Source organism: Maniola jurtina, chromosome 1 (assembly GCF_905333055.1).
Source record: "Maniola jurtina chromosome 1, ilManJurt1.1, whole genome shotgun sequence".
Classification (NCBI taxonomy): domain Eukaryota; kingdom Metazoa; phylum Arthropoda; class Insecta; order Lepidoptera; family Nymphalidae; genus Maniola; species Maniola jurtina.
In genome coordinates, this window is record NC_060029.1 from 8,375,005 (window position 1) to 8,397,021 (window position 22,017).

The following is a 22,017-nucleotide window of genomic DNA, read 5'->3' on the forward strand; positions in this document are numbered from 1 at the left end:
AATTATTTTATTTTACTTATCCTTAAAATAACTGAATAAAATGTATAATTTAGTGATTAAAATTAAACCAAAAAACATGAAGCAAGTCACGTTTAGGATTTGGATATGAATACAAGTAATAAATTTACAGGTTTTTTTGAGTTAAAAGATGAGTTTTAATCTTCTGGAGCAATTCTTTTTTAACAGGGTCTGGTACTAAGGCTCTAGCTCGAGGAGTTACTCTTGCCACCAGCATATCAAGAGTTATAGTGTTTGCATCATGTTCCTTTACTATTTCACGACACACCATTCTAATTTGGTCCCTCCACCCACATTCAATTAGCCTCCGTCTTAAAAGTTCTTTAAACCTGTAAGGGCAATATTGATGTAGGTACCTTATAAAATAACTAATTGGTACTCTAGTCCCTAATGCATATAGTAACTATAGCAACTAACAACTTATAAGTGCAGCTATTACTTAGCTACTTATATAATTAAGCTTGCTCGTATTATGAATTATTAGGGATATTTATTAATTACTAAAATAATACGCCTATTTATGCACCAGTCGATCACAATAAAGCAAACTTTACAACCTAATTCACAGTTAAGTTCCATTACCTTTCGCGATCCCCACTGAGAATCAAACGTTGATGAGCAATGGTATTGTTCACAGTCATGATTTTATTTTGTTTATAATTTAATAATTAGAAAATTGTTTTGCTTTGAAATCAGAATATAAACAAATAACCAGAAATTACAATGTAATTTGACTGGTTTGTGATTTGATCATTTGACCACCATTTGACTTTGACGCACCGCAGTCCGCACAGACCAGACCAGATTTGACGTTTCAGCAGGGTTGCCAGATAATATGCGGTAAATCCATAGAGATACATATAATTTTGAATTCTACGGACGAGACGGTAAGGGGCAAGCGACGGGTCTGCCCGCGAAATTCAAATTTTACTGGGGTTTTCGCAATTTGTAAACTAATACGACAACGTAGGCTTATGGCACTTTAATTGCGACAACGGCAGTATCATCCTCACAGGTTTATATAAAAATCTTTACTTTTAAGGGTCCAGTTATAAACTTGCTAATAACCTAACCCTATTATAATTTTGGCAATCAAAAAGTGTAAGTAGGTACCTACCTATACTTACGGTAAAATAAAACCGGTCAAGTGCAAGTCGGGCCTCGCTACATTACCCCTGAGTGCTATATATTATATTGGCTAATAGGCGAACGAAGTTGCGTGAAGAAAAGAGTCACAAAATAGACCACCACTTTGTAACTCGTAACGCACTTATACGTTTTCCATTGCTACTTACAATCTTTTATCCAATTAACATTCACTCTTACCAATGATGTTGAAGGCATACCTTTCTAAGCGCTTAGTCCGGGCAGAATTTTCTATAGCACTTATCTTTTATTGTATTTTTTTTTAAATAAATAATAATAATTTGCAATCATGAATTTTCTTTTGTTCTTGCCAATTTTTTCTCAGTTTGTTATAAATATTTCTGTAAGTAATTTACTTTTATCGTCGTGGTTTTATTGTGTTGTGCTTGTGCAAAGAAACCGAACCGTTGGAAGTAGGTCTCTACAAGTTGTCTGTGTCCAGCTGCTGTGGACGTCTCTTGGTTGACGATGATGATGATGCTTGTGCAACAGTAATTTATTTTTAACCAATTTCCAAAATGAAAGCGTTTTCAATACTGTGCGTTTTTATATTTTTCTGTTTTATTGTTTCAGGCGCGTCAATTAAGAGTCACTGATCAAGTTTTCTTGGATATTCATCATCAAGACAAGCCCTTAGGTCGTATTGTTATTGGTCTTTTCGGAGACTTAGCCCCAAAAGCGGTTAAAAATTTCAAAATTCTAGCCACAAAAGGAATTAAGGGAAAATCGTATAAAGGAACAAGATTCAATCGCATAATCAAACGGTTTATGATACAAGGTAGTGAAACTTAACAATAAGGAATACTCCGAATACTCGTACAACCGATATGCGCCACGAAGGTTGAAAAAGCCTTGGACATAGCGCGACGGCAGCTGCATTGCTCCTACAGTAGGATAACGCATTCAAAAAGAGGGGTGTTATAAGTTTGACGTGTGTATCTGTGTATCTATCTGTGGCATCGGAGCTCCTAAACTAATGAACCGATTTTAATTTAGTTTTTTTTTTGTTTGAAAAGTGAGTGTTCTTAGCTATAATCCAAGGAAATCGGTTCAGCCGTTTAAAAGTTATCAGCTCGTTTCTAATTACTGTAATTTTTAATTTACACTTATGATAGAGTAATGTCAGACACTTTTCCGTCGAGCATTGTTTTTGCCCAAGCCTAGTGCTACTGCAAACTGTTAGTGTGCATTATCCTTTATTATTTTATTTAATTATTTCCCGACGAGAGCTGCTGTATGGTTTGGTAACCATTTCATACTAGGCAGTAGGCACTGATGGTGACTGTTTATGAAGGGTGCTAAAATTCCAGGTGGTGACGTCGTCTCAGATGACGGTACAGGTTCAATTAGTATATATGGGCCTACTTTTCCCGACGAGAATTTAGACACACAGCACAGTAGTGCGGGATTTGTTTCTATGGCTAACAAAGGTATGGACATTAAAAAAAATTTTCAAAAGAAAAATAAAACCGACTTCAAAAACGACAAACACTAAAAAGTAAAAAATAACTTTTGTTTAGCTACACGTGTAATGCACCTAGGTATGAAGTCGAGCGAGCATATTAAAACAAAATTAGAAATCTAAGAGTGAAGCTCGCCCGACTTCATACCTAGGTGCATTACACGTGTAGCTAAACAAAAGTTATTTTTTACTTTTTAGTGTTTGTCGTTTTTGAAGTCGGTTTTATTTTTCTTTTGAAAAATTTTTATTTCACAATTTTTAGTGGCCCTACTGTACTATAATATGCTGTGCCCAGTTAAAACCCTACTGTTTACTAAGCTATTACACTGATCGCGAGCAATTTGCTCCTATCCATTGAGGAGTTCTGTTCTCCATCTCCGAAGATATTCATCAGATCTTCACCAAATTTATATGGGACCACCTGCACAGTATACCCTGTCAAACAAAAAAAAAAATTCCAAATCGGTCCAGGGGTCTTTGAGTAATCGGGGAACATACATAAAAAAAAACCTCCTCCTTTTTTGGAAGTCGGTTAAAAATAGAGGTGCTAATGGACTACAATCTTTAAACTAAATTGAGTATTAAAATTGTTATCACTTTCACAATGTACCTTCCTAGTGTTTGAAAAAGTGTTCGTTTAGAGCTTGTATGTATCCAAATCAGCACAGTTAATCCACACAAGGACAGAAAGTACCTAAATAATTAGTTTTTAATTTCAGGAAAGAATACGAATGGCTGTCAATTTATTATAACAACAAAGGGAACTCCATGGTTGGATGGTATACACACCGTTATCGGTAAGGTAGGTAATAAACAAAGACATGATTTAGTTATACAGGTATGGAGAGTGATGGATACAGTGCGCGGACATTGTCTTTTCTACGAAAGCCATCTCACACCGAATCCATGTTTTCGTCAACTCATTCCTCCGCAGCATTCTTTGTCTGAAAAGATCAGTAACATTGATCTTTTCCGACGCTGCAAAGGATCGCTAATAGACGAGAAGATCAAACAGTCAGAATAGGCCGCACCGCAGGGAACCCAACAGTATTCGAAAACAAGCTTTCGAGTGTCTCGACTAGTAAATAACCCTCAGGGCAGGAGAAAGCGTGGCCCAAACAAATTTGGTGGCGTTCATTGCTGGTGCAGATCCCGAAAGGGCAAAATGCATTATGTATTTTTATTTTTCAGGTAGTTGAGGGTCAAAAATTCGTTCATATGATGGAGCAAATCCCTACTGATGCGGATGATCGACCGAAGGAAAACGTTTTTATCTTCAACAGTGGCGTGCTTCCGACCGAGCCCTTCTATATTTCTGACAATCCTAACGAGTATGTATACTTTTTTAATATATAACTACTTGACTACCTAGGTACCTATTATAATGGATAACTGGTCAAGTGCGTGCCAGAAGTCAGAACACGTCTAAAGTAGACTTCAATAGTCATGCGGCTTAGTTGCTAAAAACTTTCTAATATAACTTATCTTAAGAATTTTAAAATAATAATAATAATAATTGTTCAATTGGACAAGTATCACTCGAGAGGGTAGATCAAAACTTTTTTCCGCTGTCTCTTTTCAAGCTCGGGCTGCAAGGGTACCTACTCTAGTTTTTTCCATATAAATGTGCATCTCGGTATATATGTCGCAGCAGAAAAATGGTAATTAAATACCGGGATTTCGCCGATTATTGCTTGCAATTTTTTTTTGCGAGTAGATACTTTCACTGATCGCAGTCACAGGTACCTGTATCTATCTATCTACTCCAAAAGCAATGTTACCGCCAGGAAAACTGCAAATATTACAATTTTCGTATTTTTTCCAGTTTATGGGGTTGGATAAAGGCTTCGGCAGTACCATTAACCTTCTCTTTCTCGATTCTGGGATTTTTTCAGTGGATGATTAGTAAAATGGAAATTTAAAAAAAAAACACTTCTGGTTATTTCGGTATTTATTTATTTATGTATTTTATTGTTTTAATGATTTTTATGAATGATTGAATGGCTAAATAGTGACATTTTTGTGAAGTGTTTCTTTGGACAATTTACTCGTTGACGAGAAAAACACTATTATAGGTAAATATATTATTATTATAAACAATGTTCTTTTATATGTACAAAGGTTGAGTTTAAAAATATAATTAATTTTTCATCATTTTGTATTTCATTTTAATTGTTTAAGTAAGTATACATACATGATATATCAATATCAATATTATTATTTAGAATGAATTATAATTTATGCAACATGTAGATCAATTGTATTTTTTGTAGTTCAGTTAAGTACTTTTGCTCGAAATTATGTCAACAAAAGAATTATAATTTAATAATAATAATAATTAGATTAAAACAACATCAGTTACAAAGTACACATTTTCGTAAGTTCTAAAACATGTTATCGTAATAACAATAAGATGGCCATGGTGAGGGCGAACGCAAACGCAAGTCCGGGAACGTTCGCTGCGTTGGGCGAGGGCGTGGTCGTGGGATTCACTTGCCTCTCAGTTGACCCGCACGCGCTCGCACAGGATTCCCACTCCCGACACACGTCGCACGCCGTGCTTTGCGGCACTTGGTAAAACACGCGGGCGCGGTGACCTAAAAATTATTTTTTTACTATAGGTTGATATCTAGAGAGCGTACTTTGATTTCGTTCAGACTTTAGTTTCAGTTAAAACGACAGATTTAATTCAACGACATAACGCTGTCTCATTTTATTCGTGTCTTAAGTAAGTGCACTCTATAGATCTCAACATAAGAGTAATAGCCTCTTTAAAAATCATTTTTTGGAAGTGAAAATTACAAGTAAAAAAGTGTTAATTTAAAGAAAGTGCAACGTTTGCGGACAAATAGGGCATATGAGATGGGATTGTAGGAATTTGAGTGGTTACCACCTTGTTGTCTTCAGTTCGACTGTAACTCCGTAACTGTCACTTTGCGTTGGCCAATCACAGCAGCGGCCGTGTTGCATGTACAATTAAGTATTAGCCTGTTGTGATTTACGCTAATTTAATTGGATGAAGTTAGGTAGTTCAGACGTGAGTTTATAGCCTCTATTTTCGAATGACAATTGTTAGAAACTCGTCTTCTATGTTTTATAACTTTTGTTGGTATTACACTCACTAGAGTCGTAAAGGTCGGTGAGCGTGACCCAAGCGGGGCGCTGTCGGGCCACGGGTAAGGCGCGCGGCGCGGCGAGGGTCGCGCATCGCTCGCCGACGCTGGCGCGCAGCCATGCTACCACTCGCGCCCCGCCCGCCATCACTCTGGCGCCCACCACGTGTCGCGCCGCCTGGTTATGTACCATCAGATTAAGTAAACTTTTAAAAGGTCACTAACTTACTAAATGATGCCCGCAATATCATAATATCGCGTTTGTAATATTAGGTAGGTACCTACTTACATAGGAATAAGATTAAATTATTATTATTATCAGCAATTAAAATGTCATGATTTACAAGAAACAGTACCTACTAGAACAATTCTTGGTTTAAAAAACAAAATAGATCCAACTTCTTTAAGTTCCTTCTTCTTCCTGTTGAAGAATATTCAGTGAGTTTGAAAAGCACTTACCGTCAACTCAGTGATTGCGTTCAAATCTGCTAAATAACCCGATGGCAGTTGAACTGTGAGAAGTGTTAATCCACTCTCCGTTTCATTGGCGATGGGAACAAATCTAGAAGAAAAACAATTATTAGATGCCATCAGCTGGATGGAATAATAAATTACCTATTGGTCGTATTTTGATCTGAGCACTTAAAAAATTACGGACTTTCATACACACTTCCATCCCCTATTTAACCCCTTTCGGATTAGAATTTTCAAAATCCTCTCTTGATAGGCGCATACTTCATAAAAGGAACCTTCTGTCAAAAGCCAAAGTTTCTTACCCCAGCCGTTTAGGCTGTGCTTTAATACATCAGTCAGTCAGTCAAGACAAGTCTTTTTAAATAAGTATTTAATAAAGGCTCACCCGATACAAATGGAGAGCTGAAGCCGTTCCCTGGTGGAGACCTGGTCCACCCTCGGGTCGAGAGTGTACCGCGGCCACGCGCCCGTCACGTTGGTGCTGCCCTTCGCCGCCAGCCCAACCATTGCCACACCCCTACCCTCAGTCACTGCACTTGCGTTAAGAGCGTTACGGACCTAAAAAGCTGATCTTTTAGAATATGTTTCTTGAAAATGTTGATCATTTAGTAGAATTTCATCAAGAAAAACAGAGAAAAGACACTGTTAAAACGAGACAGCGTTATAGCACTGGCATAAATCTGTCTCGTACTAGGTAACTTACGTCTAAGCAAAGTCAAAGTGCGCTCTATAGATTTGGACCCTAATTTTTGATGACGATAACATGACGATGTTGCAAGCGCAGTAATTTTGAGACATTCAAAGAGAAAAACAGATGTGTGACCAAATCCAAAATTATTTGACCATAATATCCTGTCCAGGATTAGGCTTATAAAAATCTTTTATTTAAACCAAACCTTTATAAATATCTACTAAAGCTGATGGCACCTGAGTATGAGATACTACTCATTGATACTGGGAAACCATATTCCGGTAAATTGCAAAGCCTTAAAAATTTCATATATGTAAATACTTACCAATTGCGTTTGTATAATAAGGGCATTGTCGTTGTCAATATTAAACTGGCGTGGTTCTTCGAAGCTTGCAACAGTTACAGATACTCTTAGCTTGTTCGTTGTCTTCATCGTTTCCGCAAATTGTGCCAGCGCATCCAACTGGACAAAATAAAAACTTGAAAATCCATGCAATTAATAAAAGGTAATCAGAGTATCTATGTCTAGAAAATCTTATGCTACTCGTATCTGAGGAAAGAGAGCATATCGAATATGGAAAATCCATGGGAAATCTAAAATTGGTTATTATGTACCTACTTCTTTTTAATGGCTGAAAACAGTTCACACAATACAACTGCTCGAGAAAATGAAAGACCTTGGGAGCATAATAAACTTATATGGGTAACTGTTTTAAAAAACACGACATCCGAAAAATTACTTGATCGTATTACTCTGTTAACTGACTTACCACATCAGGGTCTTGATCTTTTGGACCAAGTGCTTGCAGCAGGTAACGAGCAGCAGGAACAGCTTCTTCCAAAAGGCTGGACGCCAACATAGCTCGGAGAGCCCACGCTGTAGTGGAAGCTTCTAGACTATTTCCTTTCAACCATGGGTTTTTCCATTCTGCACCAGGGACTTTCCGAGACCAGTACAATGTGGAAGCGTCTGAGAATTTTAAGATTTACCTTTGAAATCATTTATCTAAGCCAATGATTGCTTTAGCTTTTTATGATTATGATTGTGTAAATACATCTACGAGTATAATAGATTTAGAAGAAAAACAGATAGGTATGAGAGAAGACATTTTTAGTAACGGTCAAATAATTTTTAGATACTTATTCAGATTATCGTGATGTCAATGTCTATGTTACACATTGTATTTTCCCCGTCTCTAAGCACTGTCAAGGTGATTTCTGATAGCAAAATCAGAAATTACGGATCTTGATAAAATTCAGTATAACCTGTAAGTTTAAAGAAGTTGTAACTAAGCAATGCTAACATACCCGAAGTGTTAGCATATTTGTCCATGATCTGCAAAGCTTGCGTGGCCTGCGGGTGTCGGGCGGCGGCCAGGGCACTGCTCGTCACTGCCAGCGAATACGCGTCTAATTCGGGAGACAGATTTTTCGCGAGGAAGTCCAGGGCTTTGTTCATCGCGTTTTTGTAAAGGACTTCGTTGCTCTGTAAAATAATACATTGTTATAATCTAATTGAGATTATTATAATGGTGATAATAACTCCAATTGATCCGATTTTTGTGATTTTAAGGAAATATGTACAATTATTATAAATAGTATGTTTTTAGGCATCTCTACATTAGATTTGATATCTAATGATTTCATTAATTTAATGTGATCAATGAACATATTATCCCGTTACATGAGTATTTGTGTAATGTGGAAACGCTTTAACAGTTACGCTTGATTGAATGGTATAATATTGGAGCACTCAATCACCTTGTTACTTTGTACAATGTAGGTCTGTTGACTGTTACCTTGGTCTCCTGCAAGGCCAATAAGGCGTAGGCAGTGAGTGGAACAACAGTTTGTGCTCGAGGGTCGTTTTTCTGTGTCGATGGCGGCGGTTGCCAGCTACCGTCAGGTTTTTGTGCGTTGACCAACCACCTCGCAGCAGCCATGGTGGCTTCGGGCGACACTTCCACATACCGAGACGAGCGGCTTAGCCAGCGTGCTGCTATTGAGGTCATCCTGGAATATCTACGTTTCTCAAGATCTTTTGTCTTTAGACTTAACATTTTCCTTGTTTAATAATAATTTGGAATCTTAAAAGATTCCAAATTATTTCTCACCGGATCAAATAAAAAATTTTGTACCATAGTAGATAGTTACTATACATTTTGAGACACAGAGAAAAATTAACTACTATTATATTATTTACAATGTATTATATTTTATATATATATTATAACTAACTACTATTATATTATATACTATAATATTTCCTAACGTATCGGTCACTCATCGATCCAATCAAAGTTGCCCTGCCCTGAAAAACAAAATTGTATCGAAATATAATTTCCATTGTGTCAAAAACAAATTATAACCAACCTACCACACATCAGACACAGCATCGTTCCCGATTTCTGCTGCAAATGATCCGTCAGCTTTACGGAAAGCCATAAGTCGCTGATAGCCAGTGGAAGCTTGTAAGCGCGCGTCCTTTACTATCGTCACTTCGTCATCTTGATCTGTTGCCTAGGAATTTACAAAACATTCATTGAAATTAAGAGTTACCTACTATAAAAATTCTCGGCCATAATCCATATTTACTGAATTTAATGAAATAAGTAATCTATAGCTTTTCGTGTTTATAAAAATTTGAGTACAGGTAGAAATAACATTGTTAATAATTAATCTAGCAATATTTTGACTCGACGACGCCTTATTAACTTGTTTTGAAAATTTGTTATCATTCACATAGCACTATACCCAGATCACTGAAAGGTGAGATTTTTTTACCTGAAGATAGTCTAATAAGATGCAGGCACGAGCTAATGGGCGCAAAGCATACGTGGCATCTGCAGCAACGGTGACCGGTGATTTCAATGCTCTTAAGGCGTTGGCTAATAGATCACCAGTGGCTTCTAGTGAAACGGAGCCGAGTTTAGTGCCTGCCGCAGGAGCTAACGTTACGTTGGCCCGCGCCACTCCTCGCCTACCGTCTAGCAGTGCCCACGACCAAATGTCTTCTATGTAACCATCCTGTTAAAATTAGAATAAAGTATAAGAGGTTTGATATGAAAAGAAAGATGTAGATATATCCTTATACAGGGTGTTTGGTAATTAGTATATAATGACGACACGTACCCATGCTACTTTGATCTGATAAATACAATGCTGAAGTAAAATTACGAAATAAAATTATAAAAGATCCATACAAAATTTTAAATTTTTTTATGACCAAGTTTTCATGGCCCTAATGTGCCCTAACTCACTGAGATCGTTGGCCTCGGCCTATCTAAAGAAGACCAACGATCTCAGTGAGTTAGGGCACGTTAGGGTCATGAAAACTTTGACATAATTTTTTTTTAAATTTTGTATGGAAATTTTTATAATTTTATTTCGTCATTATACTTCAGCGTTGTGTTTATCAGATCAAAGTAGCATGGGTACGTGTCGTCATTATATACTAATTACCAAACACTCTGTAGATGCTTCCTAATTAATATATTTAAGTATCTAATGTTGCTGTTGGTTAGGTACTTTTATACCTTCTAGATATACTCAAGTAAAGCTGAATAAGAAGTCATTAATTCGATGTATAATCATGACTGAGATTGTACATAGGTATATTAATGAATCATCTACATAATTGATTGTCATTGGAAAACATAATGTGAATAGTAATTTAAGTGTGATTAGCGATATAAATTAACGTCTTTGGGGTAATCGATAAAACATTGTTTTTGAATTCTTACTCATATTATGACTGGATGTAGTTGGATTGTGACTTCACACCAAAAATTAAATAGACGCGCGGGTTTATTAGATTGTTCAAAAATCTCGTAGGAACTCTTTGATTTTCGAGATAAATAGTAACCTATACGTTCTATCCGTTCCCGGGATACAAGGTATCTCTTTACCAAAGATGGGCCATAAGGAGCTAGCAGACAGACAGTCACAGTTTCATATTTAAATTATTACTATATATATTATGGATTATGCGTACATATAGTTCAGGTCCCTTTTGCGTTAGGTTCATAGAGATTTTGAAGTCACCTTGACATTAATGATGCGGAACAGCGATGCAGAGACGCCGTTGCCATTGGCCTCGATGATGATAGGTGCTTCACCGCTGCGGACCGAAGTCACCAAGAATGCAGTGCTTATGGAGCCCCGAGCTGGCACCGTCACGCGCAATCGACGATATAACTCAATTTCTGGGTGGAAATTTTAATTTTTTTTATGAAAACAACATGAACAAAACAACAAGAAATCAGTTTTAAAACACTATCGAAAATTATACGAGCATTTTCATTAAATTACTATGTAGATGGTCACAATGTACATTAGGAGTTTTAATTAAAACATAGGTCCTTTTTAAAAGAAAAAAATAGTTGTTACAAATGTTGAAGGCAGGCGTAAAAATAATATTTAGAGCTATCGTTATTTCTGGTTGTACTCACTTTTAGCAGAGTCGATGTTATTTTCCAAAGGTTCAAATTCGTAATACTGCTCAGAATTATGGAATGTGACTTCGACGGAAGTGTCAACTGTGAGGGTGCTTTTCAAAGTAACAATCACGGCTAGTGTTTCTCCTTTCTGCAAGGTTTCTGGTAGTTCTGCTGTTAAGGAAAGGGGAAGGGCGGTAGTGACTTTGCGGGGAGCAGCGATGCCCAAACCAAGGGTAGGATGTACTGCAAAAGCTCCCACGGACCATTCGCCCGGAGTGACTGGTGACCAGCGCTCTCGAGTTCCAACGCCATCATCGCTGCACGTTAAGATAATACGTGTAGGTTAAAACAGCGAAGATTTAAAAATATTATTAGTTAGGTACTCATAATACTGATAAGCGCTTATAGCATCAATGTAAATTAAAAACAATAAAGGTGCTAGTGGCCAACCCTGTGTCACCCTAACTACAAAATATTAGCACAAATAAGATTTATCAACACTAGGTGCCTTTTTGTGTAACGTATTTAAGGCACTTATGATAGAATATGTACTTACATTAAAAACAATTTTCCAGGACTTAAAAGTCCTGAAACATTGTTAAATGTTTTAAACAATGCAATGCCAAACAATGTTTGTTTTATAATTGCCAATTATGAAACCATAGATAAAAGAAATCATAACACATACCCAATAGTAAGATTGGTGAACATCCAGGTGACGTGTGGGGAAAGTGTTCGTGTGAGAAAGTAACGCGGGGAGGGTGGAGGAGGCACTCTACTGAACGCGTATGGACCCGCCTGTGGTGCTCTAGTGCCTGTCTCTGGCTCTTCAGATACTTCTGTTGAGGCAAGATTTATATAACGATTAAACAAGTTAAATGTTTTTCTAAAAACTCTGTACATATTGGGATACACTCAACAAATAAATTCAGGATTAATTTCTAGGACTAGATAAGATTTCAAAAATATACGAAACTGTGATTTTAAAACAATTTACCTTGATTGTTACTAGCAATGACCAAGCCATCCGTCAAAAGGACCATTCCTGCATTCTAAAACAAAATTATTATTATATTACTTATTTTCGATTTTGTTCAACAAAATATACCAAAAGAAGTAAGGAATTGGTGTAGTTACTTACACTAAACACATCTGAAGAATTTCGTCCTCCTAAATCCAGTCCTAAGCTCGGTAAATGGTCTTCGTTTTTGAATAGAGAGTGTTTCAGTCCAGTGAAACTCTCTACTTCTCGTTCGATCTGAAAAAGAAATTATGGTTATGCTAATGGTTCTTTGGTAATACCTGAGTAGGTCTACTTAACTCTTTACTTTTCTGATAATATATTAATATCATACGAAATAAGGGCTAAAGTTAATATCCCCAAATCACGTGATCTTAGACTGTGTCAGTTAAACACTATAGCCAATAGTTTACTTACCGTTTGCATGTCAAGTCCGCTGCCCAGACCATTTTCTCTTACTAGTTCTGTGGCGATAGCGTTTTCGTCACTGCCGAGCAAAGCAGCCTGTGAACCAGCCTCGCCCGAAACACGGAATTCCACTAGACCATTAGGTCGAAGAAGTTGACCGGATGAGGCTGAGGTCACTGTTACCTGGCAATCAAATATAGAGCTGAATTCATTTTTGTTTAATATACCTAATCTGAACTATCAAAAGAGTTGAATAATGTCCAATAGGGTTAATTGAAAACTATAAAATTGCATATTATAATGATCTGTCAATCAAGTGTTAAATAAGAATTTGTATAGGAATTATAATGTTACGATTTTTGCGTTTACAAATGTCAAATTATCTTGCAGGATACTACTTACTTTATGTTGTAGCATTTCCTTTTGCGGGGCATATACTGCAGCAGAAATCACGGAATCTCCTGCCAATCGCGGGTACCAAGCGAGAAGTATGCAACCTGGTGCCATAGCGGCCGTTACAGGCACCGATACGTCCACACTGCGACGTGCTGGACTCAACTGTAAATATTAACCTCTATATTTAAAAAAGCTAAATAACTGAAAGAAGAGTTCATCCTGTTAATATTGTTCCAAACAACATAAATTCATACTGTTCGAACAAAAAAATAGATACAGCGGCTATAATAATTTTATTTGGTACGTAATGAAAAAAGGAACTTACTTCTAAAGTCTTCGCGACAAGAATATCTCCTCTTCCAATAACAACATAGTGCACGAGATCCATCGTCTCAGTTGCAGTTATTTGTGCACGCATTTCATCACCTACTCCAGTATCACGAGATATCACGTCTATTGTCAAATACTGTCCACCCTTTTCCATGCTTTTTTGTACATTTACAATTCTTTCTGATATTTCGTTATATTTTACCTGTTAAAATCAATCAGTTATATCAATAAGGTAATCAGGTAATATCTACTGAACTTTTTATATGCACTGTTAAAGTGTAACTTACTACTAAATTAAGTGTTGAGTTGGTATGGGCCACATCTGGTGTGTAAGTATATTTTGCAATGCCTTTATTTAATTTTACAGTTGTTGTATTAACAGGAGCTCCGTCATCCCAAAGCCTTTCAACAACAACATCGCCTGCCGTATTCATTGTGTGACCAGTCGAATTTACTAATTCTATCTGAAAGTAAAGTATAAATAATATACCTGTAGTATTTTCTGTAAATGCATCATATATCATTATCTTATGTATATAGTCGTCTATGTTAAACCTTTACTGCATCTTAATGGCTATGAATATTGATTAGATTGTTAGGTATTATTGCTTGATTTAAATAGATGTATAATTGATCAATTAATAAGATAAAAATAAAGAGCGTTTGACGGCATTGCTTTAATAGATGGAATCTTTTACGTCACGCACATCTTACCTGGACATTATAAGGCAAAGTAGGTTTAAATCGGTCTGGAGCTGTGACCTTAAGCCTGTATGGAGTGCGTAGAAGTAGAATTCTTGATGTAATATTTTGTTTTATCAGCGTATTATTTTCTTCTAAGACTGCTTCCACAACTAAAGGTCTTGCGGCGTCTTCAGCTAGATCCAAGTCTGTTTTGAGATCGTATACAACATTCGCCTGACCGTTAAAGTCTACTACTTTTCGGGCAGGAGTAGAGAATACAGGTTGTAATAGTCCAGAGAAGAATACAGCGTACGCTGAAATGGTCAGTTCACCTTTCACAGGGAGGCCATTGAAATGTCTGCGAATAGGATTTGATTAATTGATATTTGCCGGTTACGTCGCTCCAGCATTTGTGTACCGATTAACGGATTGGAAAGTTAAAGATTACATTTCTAACTCGCAGTCTTACAAATAACTGAAGGTATTTTTTACCATAACTAACAGGTTTATTATAGAATACAATTCAATAAGCAATATTAGAAAGTTGTTCTTAGCATTGAAATATAATAAAACAATTTTTCCCATCTTCTCAAATGGAGTAAAAACAATAAGAATCAAATTATTGGCTTGTGTACGATAAGCCAGTAATTATGTTCGACGTGCTCGACACTGTATTGAATTAAAATTATAAGTTGCTTGGTACACAAAGGCGGCTTTCTCTTAAAGAAATTATGTATACAGTGTTAAGGCAAGAAATTATTTGTTGAAAGATAGAATTAGATTGTTTTGTTGTTTGATATTTTTAGATAGATATTATAAAGTGACGGTTAAATATGAATTTATTCATTCAACATGAATTATTGAACTTTCCATAAAGTCGTAAATACCAAATCTTGGAGAATTGAAATCATTGATCGACTCAGAATTTTGGAAACACTTCGACTTTTGCTAGTCCAAAAGTATAATAAGTATTGTGAAATATTATTTTCTTATCTCATTCTAAATCTACCCGTCGTAACTCGTAACTCGGCTTCCACTAGTTAGATAGTATCGCAATTCGCACAGTTAGATATATAACGAAGTAGAGCAGTTATATACCGGGAACTAGAAATACCTAGTTCTAGTTTTTTCGTCACAGTTATTGCTTTTGCCAGTTTTTCTATTTATTGTCTTCAATTCTTTTATTTTTGAATAGGAATTTATAGGATAAGAAGGTATATTACCTGGCAGTTACGTTAATATTAAATCGCCCATCACTGAATAATATTTCTTTTGGCATCTGAAGGTCCATCTCAAATTTTGGTAACACATAATCAGCCACCATTATCTGCCTGGAGTACTTTTGACCACGTGCTTCCACCTAAACCATAAACAAAATTGTTAGGTGCCAAATTTATGTAATCAATATGCTGTATTCGTACTATATACTCATTATAATGTGGTCTAAACATTCTCACTATGAATTCTTTGTTCAACCAAAAGTGTATCTGTTAAGGCCATCTTGTACATAAAAATATAATTGCAGAGGTTAAAGCATCGATCCGGTTTAAAATTAAAAACCTTTCACGGCTTTCGATTAAGGTTTTTTTATTTGATTGGGTCTTTATGCAAGTCGTCATCTTAAATATGAGAATTTGTAAAGGTCTAACTATTTATTGCATCAGTTTTTGTAAAACTTATAGGTAAAGTAAGATTTACTTGAATAGTCCATTGCCCAAGTGCGGGTTCATCTGCAAGCAACAATTCCTCAGCGAAAAGGCCTCTATCGAGTGGAACGGATGCCCACTGCCGGACCGGAGATCCGCCTGTATCTAAGATGCTTATATCCACCGTCCCTGATAACGGCAGGAGGTATCTGTGAGGAAGGTTTTAAGAATGAATTACGACTTAAGTACCTAAATCGGATAAGAAAGGTCGAAAATTTCTAAATGTAAGGTTCTTACATGAGGAGATAGTAAAGGCATTACGATATACATTACCCGTTCCTAAACAAACTCTTCATATTTTATGACTACCAAGATAGACCGTCAAAATAACAGACCTTTTTAACTTAAAGGCTTGTAGAATTCTAGCTAGGATGTACCTTATTCACTAATTTCCTAATCAATTAATGCGGCCAGTCTACTGTTTGCAGTTTGGACAGGAGCATGTCACGTGAGATTTTTTTTTACACTAGCACAATAAATGAAAGATGTCGGAAGAATCAAGAAATGTAACCCTACCGCCGCAGGTCGACGACCGCACCATCATCTCACGTAATCTTAGCGTGCGAACACTTTTGTACGTACCGCTCGTGGAGTTACAATCGAAAGTGTTAACAATGTGTGTTAATGTTCTGAGTTTTTTATTTCCTTGGACACGGAAGCTGCTTCTGATTAACGAAACGTTTGTGAGAAATAATGACTTATGGTCTGAAGAAATCGTTAAAATCATTAAAAACTTTTTGTGGGTATTTAGTCGTTCAGATCAAAACTGGCAGGCTTAGTTTAGCATCAAAGACATCTCGATTGCCTAACATATTAAATACCTTCGAATTATTATCTAGCTTATAACGTTGACTGATAAGGAAGTGAATAAAAAAAACGATTTGTACTTACTTGTCTAAAGCTATAACTCTAAAGTTAACAGTATCTCTAGGTTGATACACTCGTTTGTCTGTCTGTACGAAAACACAGAAACTTCTCGGCTGGTAGATCAGAGGTGCTGAAGAAGCGAACAGTGGCCCTGACGTAGAACGTGCAACGAGTTTGTATTGTCCAGGTCCTGGATCGCCGATCTATAGGAAGAATAATTATTCTGTATGACTTTGGTAACTCGTGCAGTGTAAGATATATTCATCTCTGGCGACTTTTTTCCATTTTCTTACGGAGGCTGTCATGCGTGATGCGACTCATAAAGCCTACGTTGGTTGTTGCAACGATCTCCAAGCACCACGATATTACGTCAGTAGTAGGTAATAAGGTAATTTATGCTTACTTATTGCTAGATAGATACAGGATACGTCTTTATAGGTATCGAAAATGATGAAAGTTGTAGGTAAATTTGAAAATTGGAGAGAGGTCTATAATTCCAAAAATATCTCTAGCCTCGCTGGAAGGAACACGCATGTCAAAAAATATTATCATGGACCATACAAGTTTAAAGTACACTTTGCAGATGCTAATTCTCGTAATTCCAGGTAAAATAGTCTAGGGCGAATCTGACAATCTAGGATCTAGTAGAACTATGGACTGTTGTTAGGATAAGATAAGTATATCTGCTGTCCACAACAGTATCAGATATTGAACCTTCAATGAGCAGTAGAGGTAGAACTAGGTATCTGGTCTATTTTCATAACGACTCTTAGTTAATATCTATTTATTATCTTACTACCTACCTATTGAACCTACTTTTATATAAGTAAATAATTATTGGTAGGTACAGCTGTGACTCACCATGAAAATCGTGATTCATGTGTCATACATAATTTCTTAGTAAAGGTATAAAAATATGTGGTATATGTTTTAAAGTACACATTGAAAGGCATTGTGCCAAACGTATTATTTCTATTCATGGGGCAGTCATGAATCATTTGAATTTTTAACAAATATGTGATTGCGATGAGTGTCTAGATATTCATCGGCTTGGTGTAGCGATGACATCCAGAATGGGGCTCGTATGGATTGGATGCTAAAGGCTGAGGATAAGCAATGTTGACTGTTGGCGCTACTTAAAAGAGGCCTACGTCTAACAGTGGATCATATTGGTTGCTGCTGCTGCTGATGATGATGTGATTACAGATATCTAATATTGGTAGGTATAAATATGTGAGAGGGCCATAGTATATTCATATTTCATTGCACTAAATATGGCGTGAATGCATTTTAAATGTTCCTCCGTATGTTCCAAACATAGGTACCCGAATTTCGTGTTGTTTACCCGCAATAATAAACCCGCTAGGTTTCCATCCTTATTCAGGCTAGTTTGAAAAGAAGAAATTGTCTGAACACGGGCGTGCCTACTCGATATCCATCACTCGCTGGCCTGAATGTCATAATGTAGGCATCCGAAAGTACCTTTATAGCGTCTTATTAGAATGATTGTAATTTGTGACCAAAAAGGGGGCATAACAAACTATCCTTACCTCGAGGTCTACAAGCCTAGATGCAGCTGCTGGGACTTGGACTACTCTTCCTTGTGAAAATTGCTCCCCAGTAGATCTTTTGCCTTCTATAGCTACGTATAGATTGTGTGCACGAGATCCTCCTGCTATGGATATTTTATAGTTTCCGTATGGCCTTAACAACTTTGGACCTAATATTGATACGCTAAAACAAAAAATATGAATCTATAAAATTTGTGAAGTCAACTTTTAATGGTGTATTTTTTGGGCTGGTTAAACAATGCAATTTTGTACTAAAGACACAATTAGGGCTAGTTTCTACCGAAGCGGGGCGGAGAGGAGATGTCGACCAATCAGATTCTAGTACTTAGTAGATATCGTGAAAAAATGATCACGTCATCTTTTAAAAATCTGATTGTTTGACTGAACACATCTCCATACGCGCTCTATTAAAGGTGACAACCGGAACTTAAGGTAGGTAGGTTGGTACGTGTAAGAAAATATTGATGCATAAGAAAATACGAGCCTGAAAACATGGTGTTGTCGTTGTTTATTATGTAGGCTATAGTAAACAATACAACGTTTCCATTAACTACAGTATCCGTAAAGATACCTACAAAATGTGGGGCAACGTAATTGCTTACAATAATTAGATACCTACTGTTAGAAATCACGAGGAAAACTGTAAAACAAAGTGGCATGAATCTAACGTGTGGCAAATACGCAGTTGTGCATCAAACTGCAAGTATTAACATTAAAGTTCTAAAACCGGTAAACTAGTCCACATCCCCGTTGCTAAATTGTAATTTAGGGAAAATTCTTTTGCAGTTGACATAGACCTTGTAGGATTTGCGTAGAACCATGTAGTTACGAGTATGTAGGTAAGGTGCCTACTTTGGCGTTCGAATAATATTTATTATTGTAGCAATCGAATATTTATAATCTTTTTCAAAATTTGACTTACCTTTGTACAATTCCAGATGCAATAAGAACTGCTAAACAGCATGTTAGTGCTACTTTGTGCATCATTTTACTGAAATAAATAGAAAGACTGTAGAACTGAGAAATTTAGAAGCTAAATGAGAATTCTATAATCTACTTTTACGTATACTAAGCATTCGAAATTTCAGAAACACATAATGATATAAAAAATCCCAAAAATTACTAGTAGAATTAATTAATTACCATCTGCGGAGTCTTAATCTAATAATAAATAGGTAATCAGACGTAGGAAATATTCTTATATAATTATGAGAATTGAGGATATTTTCTTGAAATGAAATGTCATGGTTTGGACGATCATGCCTGAAAAACTTGATTACGAATATAATTTAAACCGCATATTATAATAATCAATGTTAGTAGGTACAATAGAATAGGCCTCAGGTGGTTAAGGTATTTTCTAAAGAGGTTTTTTTATAAAAATCTCTTTAGAAAATGTTGATGACGTAGTGTAACATGCATGCTTATTTGCGTTGATGTTAAATAACTACTATGTTTGAAGCCTTCACGCAAGTACCGACAACAAATGCTCAAAGTTTGAAATCAATAAAAACGTTATAGGTAACGAACATAAAGACAGACAAACGTTAATTTGAACGAGCCAGACGATTAGATTAATGAGAATAACAATAAGATTCGGTGTTCAATAGGAATGTTAATAACAGATGAACAGGTGTCGTGGGTGAGTTATTGTAATGTTGCTATTGAATTCACATGCTAACTGTTTCCACACACTGATCTCACCGTCCTTGTGTCTCCAGGCTTCTCTGACTCACTGTTACAACATTAAGTAGGTATAACTAAGGTATCTACTTATTTGCGTGGGCGGAATTATTTTTGACCTAATATGGCAAACTTGTTTCATCAATTGTTTTAACTTTGTTATTTAATTGTTTATTAATAGCATCTGTACCTACCTTCCTATTAATTATATTATTCTTATAACTTTAATAATTAAATAGGTTATAGTTTCAAATTGTACGTAGGTACCTACCTAAATGTAATCAAGATTCTATTACGGCGGCGATAGCGGATACTTAAAGCTTTTAGTGGACAGAAACTTTCTCCATCTATAGTAGGTACAATGGTTGTCCTTAAAACACTGAACAAATGCTGGAATGCGGTCTCAGATTAACTATGACAATTTTATTTAATACTAGGTAAACTAACTTATGTTTTTCCTGCATCCTAATGATATTACTATAAAACAAAAGCGCTATAATAAAGCTTACAAACTGTTATGTTCCGTTACAATATCCAACAGGTTTCACTTTATTGCTTTTCACTTTCAGTTATTGCATGTAGGTATCTTAACACTATATCACAGATCGTTTCTATCAGATGCACATAGTTTTTGTGCGCTGGTCTCGGGCCGTCGAGCAATGTGGCCGCCAATACAATGTCGTTGAATGACTGACTGCGCGCACAGCGCAGCGAGGCGCCTACGCAGTGCGGGCTGCCGGAGGCGTGGGGCGCCGCGAAGCCTTGCGAAAACGCCGCGTCAAAACCTGCGCCCACTCTACATCCAAGTGAGGAAACACTACTCATATAACATTGGACAATATTTCCTGTATGGCTGCCCAATGATCGTGATTATTTACATTTAGAACTCATTTATGTTTATTTCTTTTAACTACAGCTAAATATCCCAGTCTATCGCTGCAGAAACCATTATTTTCAATGATTAATGCCTGAGAATAGTTACTTAGTTAGTCTATCTAAAAGTTGGTCCTTCTTTATTATAAAAAAAGTTCTAAGTTCCACAATTCAGATCAAAATGCTTAGGTAGGTACCTATGTCAGATAAAATAAAAAGCTATTTTTGAATTTTCGATAAAATTATGTACTTCGTTGCATTTCTTGGAACTAGATGTTCCTACAAAAGGCCACCCACCTTGTAGCAAATGATAAGTAGGTACTTTTGCTCCAAAATGATCTTTTGATAACACACAATGTTAGGTATATTATATTTATCAACTAGCTGATGCCCGCAGCTTCGCCCGCGTGGATTGGTCAGATCCCCTGCAGCATCAGGATTGAGGAGTTGGACTCCAAATTTTTTATGAAACAATGTCGCAAAGTTCCTCTATCGATTAAAAAAGAAATGACGCAAATCGGTTCAGAAATCTCGGAGATTTCGATGTATATAGGTAGAAAAACACAACTCCCTTTTTTAAAGTCGGTTAAAAAAGTAGCCTATGTTACTCCCTGGTCAATTCTCTACTTGTCTGTGAAAATCCCGTCAAAATCGGTTCAGCCGTTCCCAAGATTAGCCTTTTCAAACAGACAGACAGACAGACAGACAGATAGACAGACAGACAGACAGACAGACAGACAAAAATTTTAAAAACGTGTGATTCAGTTACAGTATCGTTCAAATAACCATATGACCTTAATATGCGGTAGTTATTTCGAAATTACAGACAGACACTCCAATTTTATTTATTAGTATAGATGAAATAGGTAGGACTCAACAGGTTGAAATCAACCTAAAAAAACTTTAGTTATGTAACATTTTGCGACCATACAAAGCAAGAAAATATTATGGCATGCATGTCGCGATTTGGAAACCAGTTTCGACAATGTAAAAAAACAAAACATCCAAGATACAACAGGTTCTCCCACAATATTTTGCGATTATATTTTTTAACTTTGAAATATAAAAGGTGAACCTTGTGATTTGCTTCGCGTGGATCTAGTTTTTTTAAAACTCCGTGGGAAGTTTGATTTTC

General features: G+C 36.4%; 3 protein-coding genes across 6 annotated transcripts; 1 reads left to right on the forward strand and 2 right to left on the reverse strand.

Annotated features, from left to right (window-relative positions):
• Positions 1-16: 16 nt before the first annotated feature.
• On the reverse strand, positions 17-795 carry LOC123879262 (transcription and mRNA export factor ENY2-like). 2 transcript variants are annotated; one of them, XM_045904309.1, is made up of 3 exons: positions 601-795; positions 91-347; positions 17-31 (listed from the first exon to the last, which is right to left on the reverse strand). In XM_045904309.1, the coding sequence occupies exons 1-2, from the start codon at positions 657-659 to the stop codon at positions 125-127; spliced, it is 282 nt and encodes a 93-aa protein (XP_045760265.1). In that variant the 5' UTR covers positions 660-795; the 3' UTR covers positions 17-31; positions 91-124. The 2 variants fall into 2 exon arrangements, with proteins under 2 accessions (XP_045760265.1, XP_045785181.1); XM_045929225.1 differs by lacking the exon at positions 17-31 and having other exon boundaries at positions 41-347.
• A 544-nt stretch (positions 796-1,339) lies between these two features.
• LOC123874029 (peptidyl-prolyl cis-trans isomerase, rhodopsin-specific isozyme-like) lies at positions 1,340-4,780 on the forward strand. Of its 2 annotated transcripts, XM_045919218.1 has the most exons (6): positions 1,342-1,507; positions 1,738-1,942; positions 2,475-2,594; positions 3,346-3,428; positions 3,818-3,957; positions 4,452-4,780. In XM_045919218.1, exons 1-6 carry the CDS (start codon positions 1,454-1,456, stop codon positions 4,546-4,548), a joined length of 699 nt encoding a protein of 232 aa, XP_045775174.1. In that variant the 5' UTR covers positions 1,342-1,453; the 3' UTR covers positions 4,549-4,780. The 2 variants fall into 2 exon arrangements, with proteins under 2 accessions (XP_045775252.1, XP_045775174.1); XM_045919296.1 differs by lacking the exon at positions 2,475-2,594 and having other exon boundaries at positions 1,340-1,507.
• A 96-nt stretch (positions 4,781-4,876) lies between these two features.
• Positions 4,877-20,747, reverse strand: LOC123873900 (C3 and PZP-like alpha-2-macroglobulin domain-containing protein 8). 2 transcript variants are annotated; one of them, XM_045919034.1, is made up of 26 exons: positions 20,519-20,747; positions 19,249-19,317; positions 18,306-18,489; positions 16,780-16,958; positions 15,881-16,037; positions 15,406-15,542; positions 14,213-14,540; positions 13,786-13,962; positions 13,494-13,700; positions 13,175-13,330; positions 12,782-12,955; positions 12,485-12,601; positions 12,341-12,395; positions 12,032-12,182; positions 11,356-11,660; positions 10,949-11,109; positions 9,689-9,931; positions 9,282-9,424; positions 8,704-8,917; positions 8,213-8,390; positions 7,675-7,874; positions 7,230-7,367; positions 6,599-6,771; positions 6,199-6,301; positions 5,749-5,917; positions 4,877-5,223 (listed from the first exon to the last, which is right to left on the reverse strand). In XM_045919034.1, the coding sequence occupies exons 2-26, from the start codon at positions 19,311-19,313 to the stop codon at positions 5,021-5,023; spliced, it is 4,317 nt and encodes a 1,438-aa protein (XP_045774990.1). In that variant the 5' UTR covers positions 19,314-19,317; positions 20,519-20,747; the 3' UTR covers positions 4,877-5,020. The 2 variants fall into 2 exon arrangements, with proteins under 2 accessions (XP_045774990.1, XP_045775067.1); XM_045919111.1 differs by lacking the exon at positions 20,519-20,747 and adding an exon at positions 20,031-20,146.
• Positions 20,748-22,017: the final 1,270 nt, after the last annotated feature.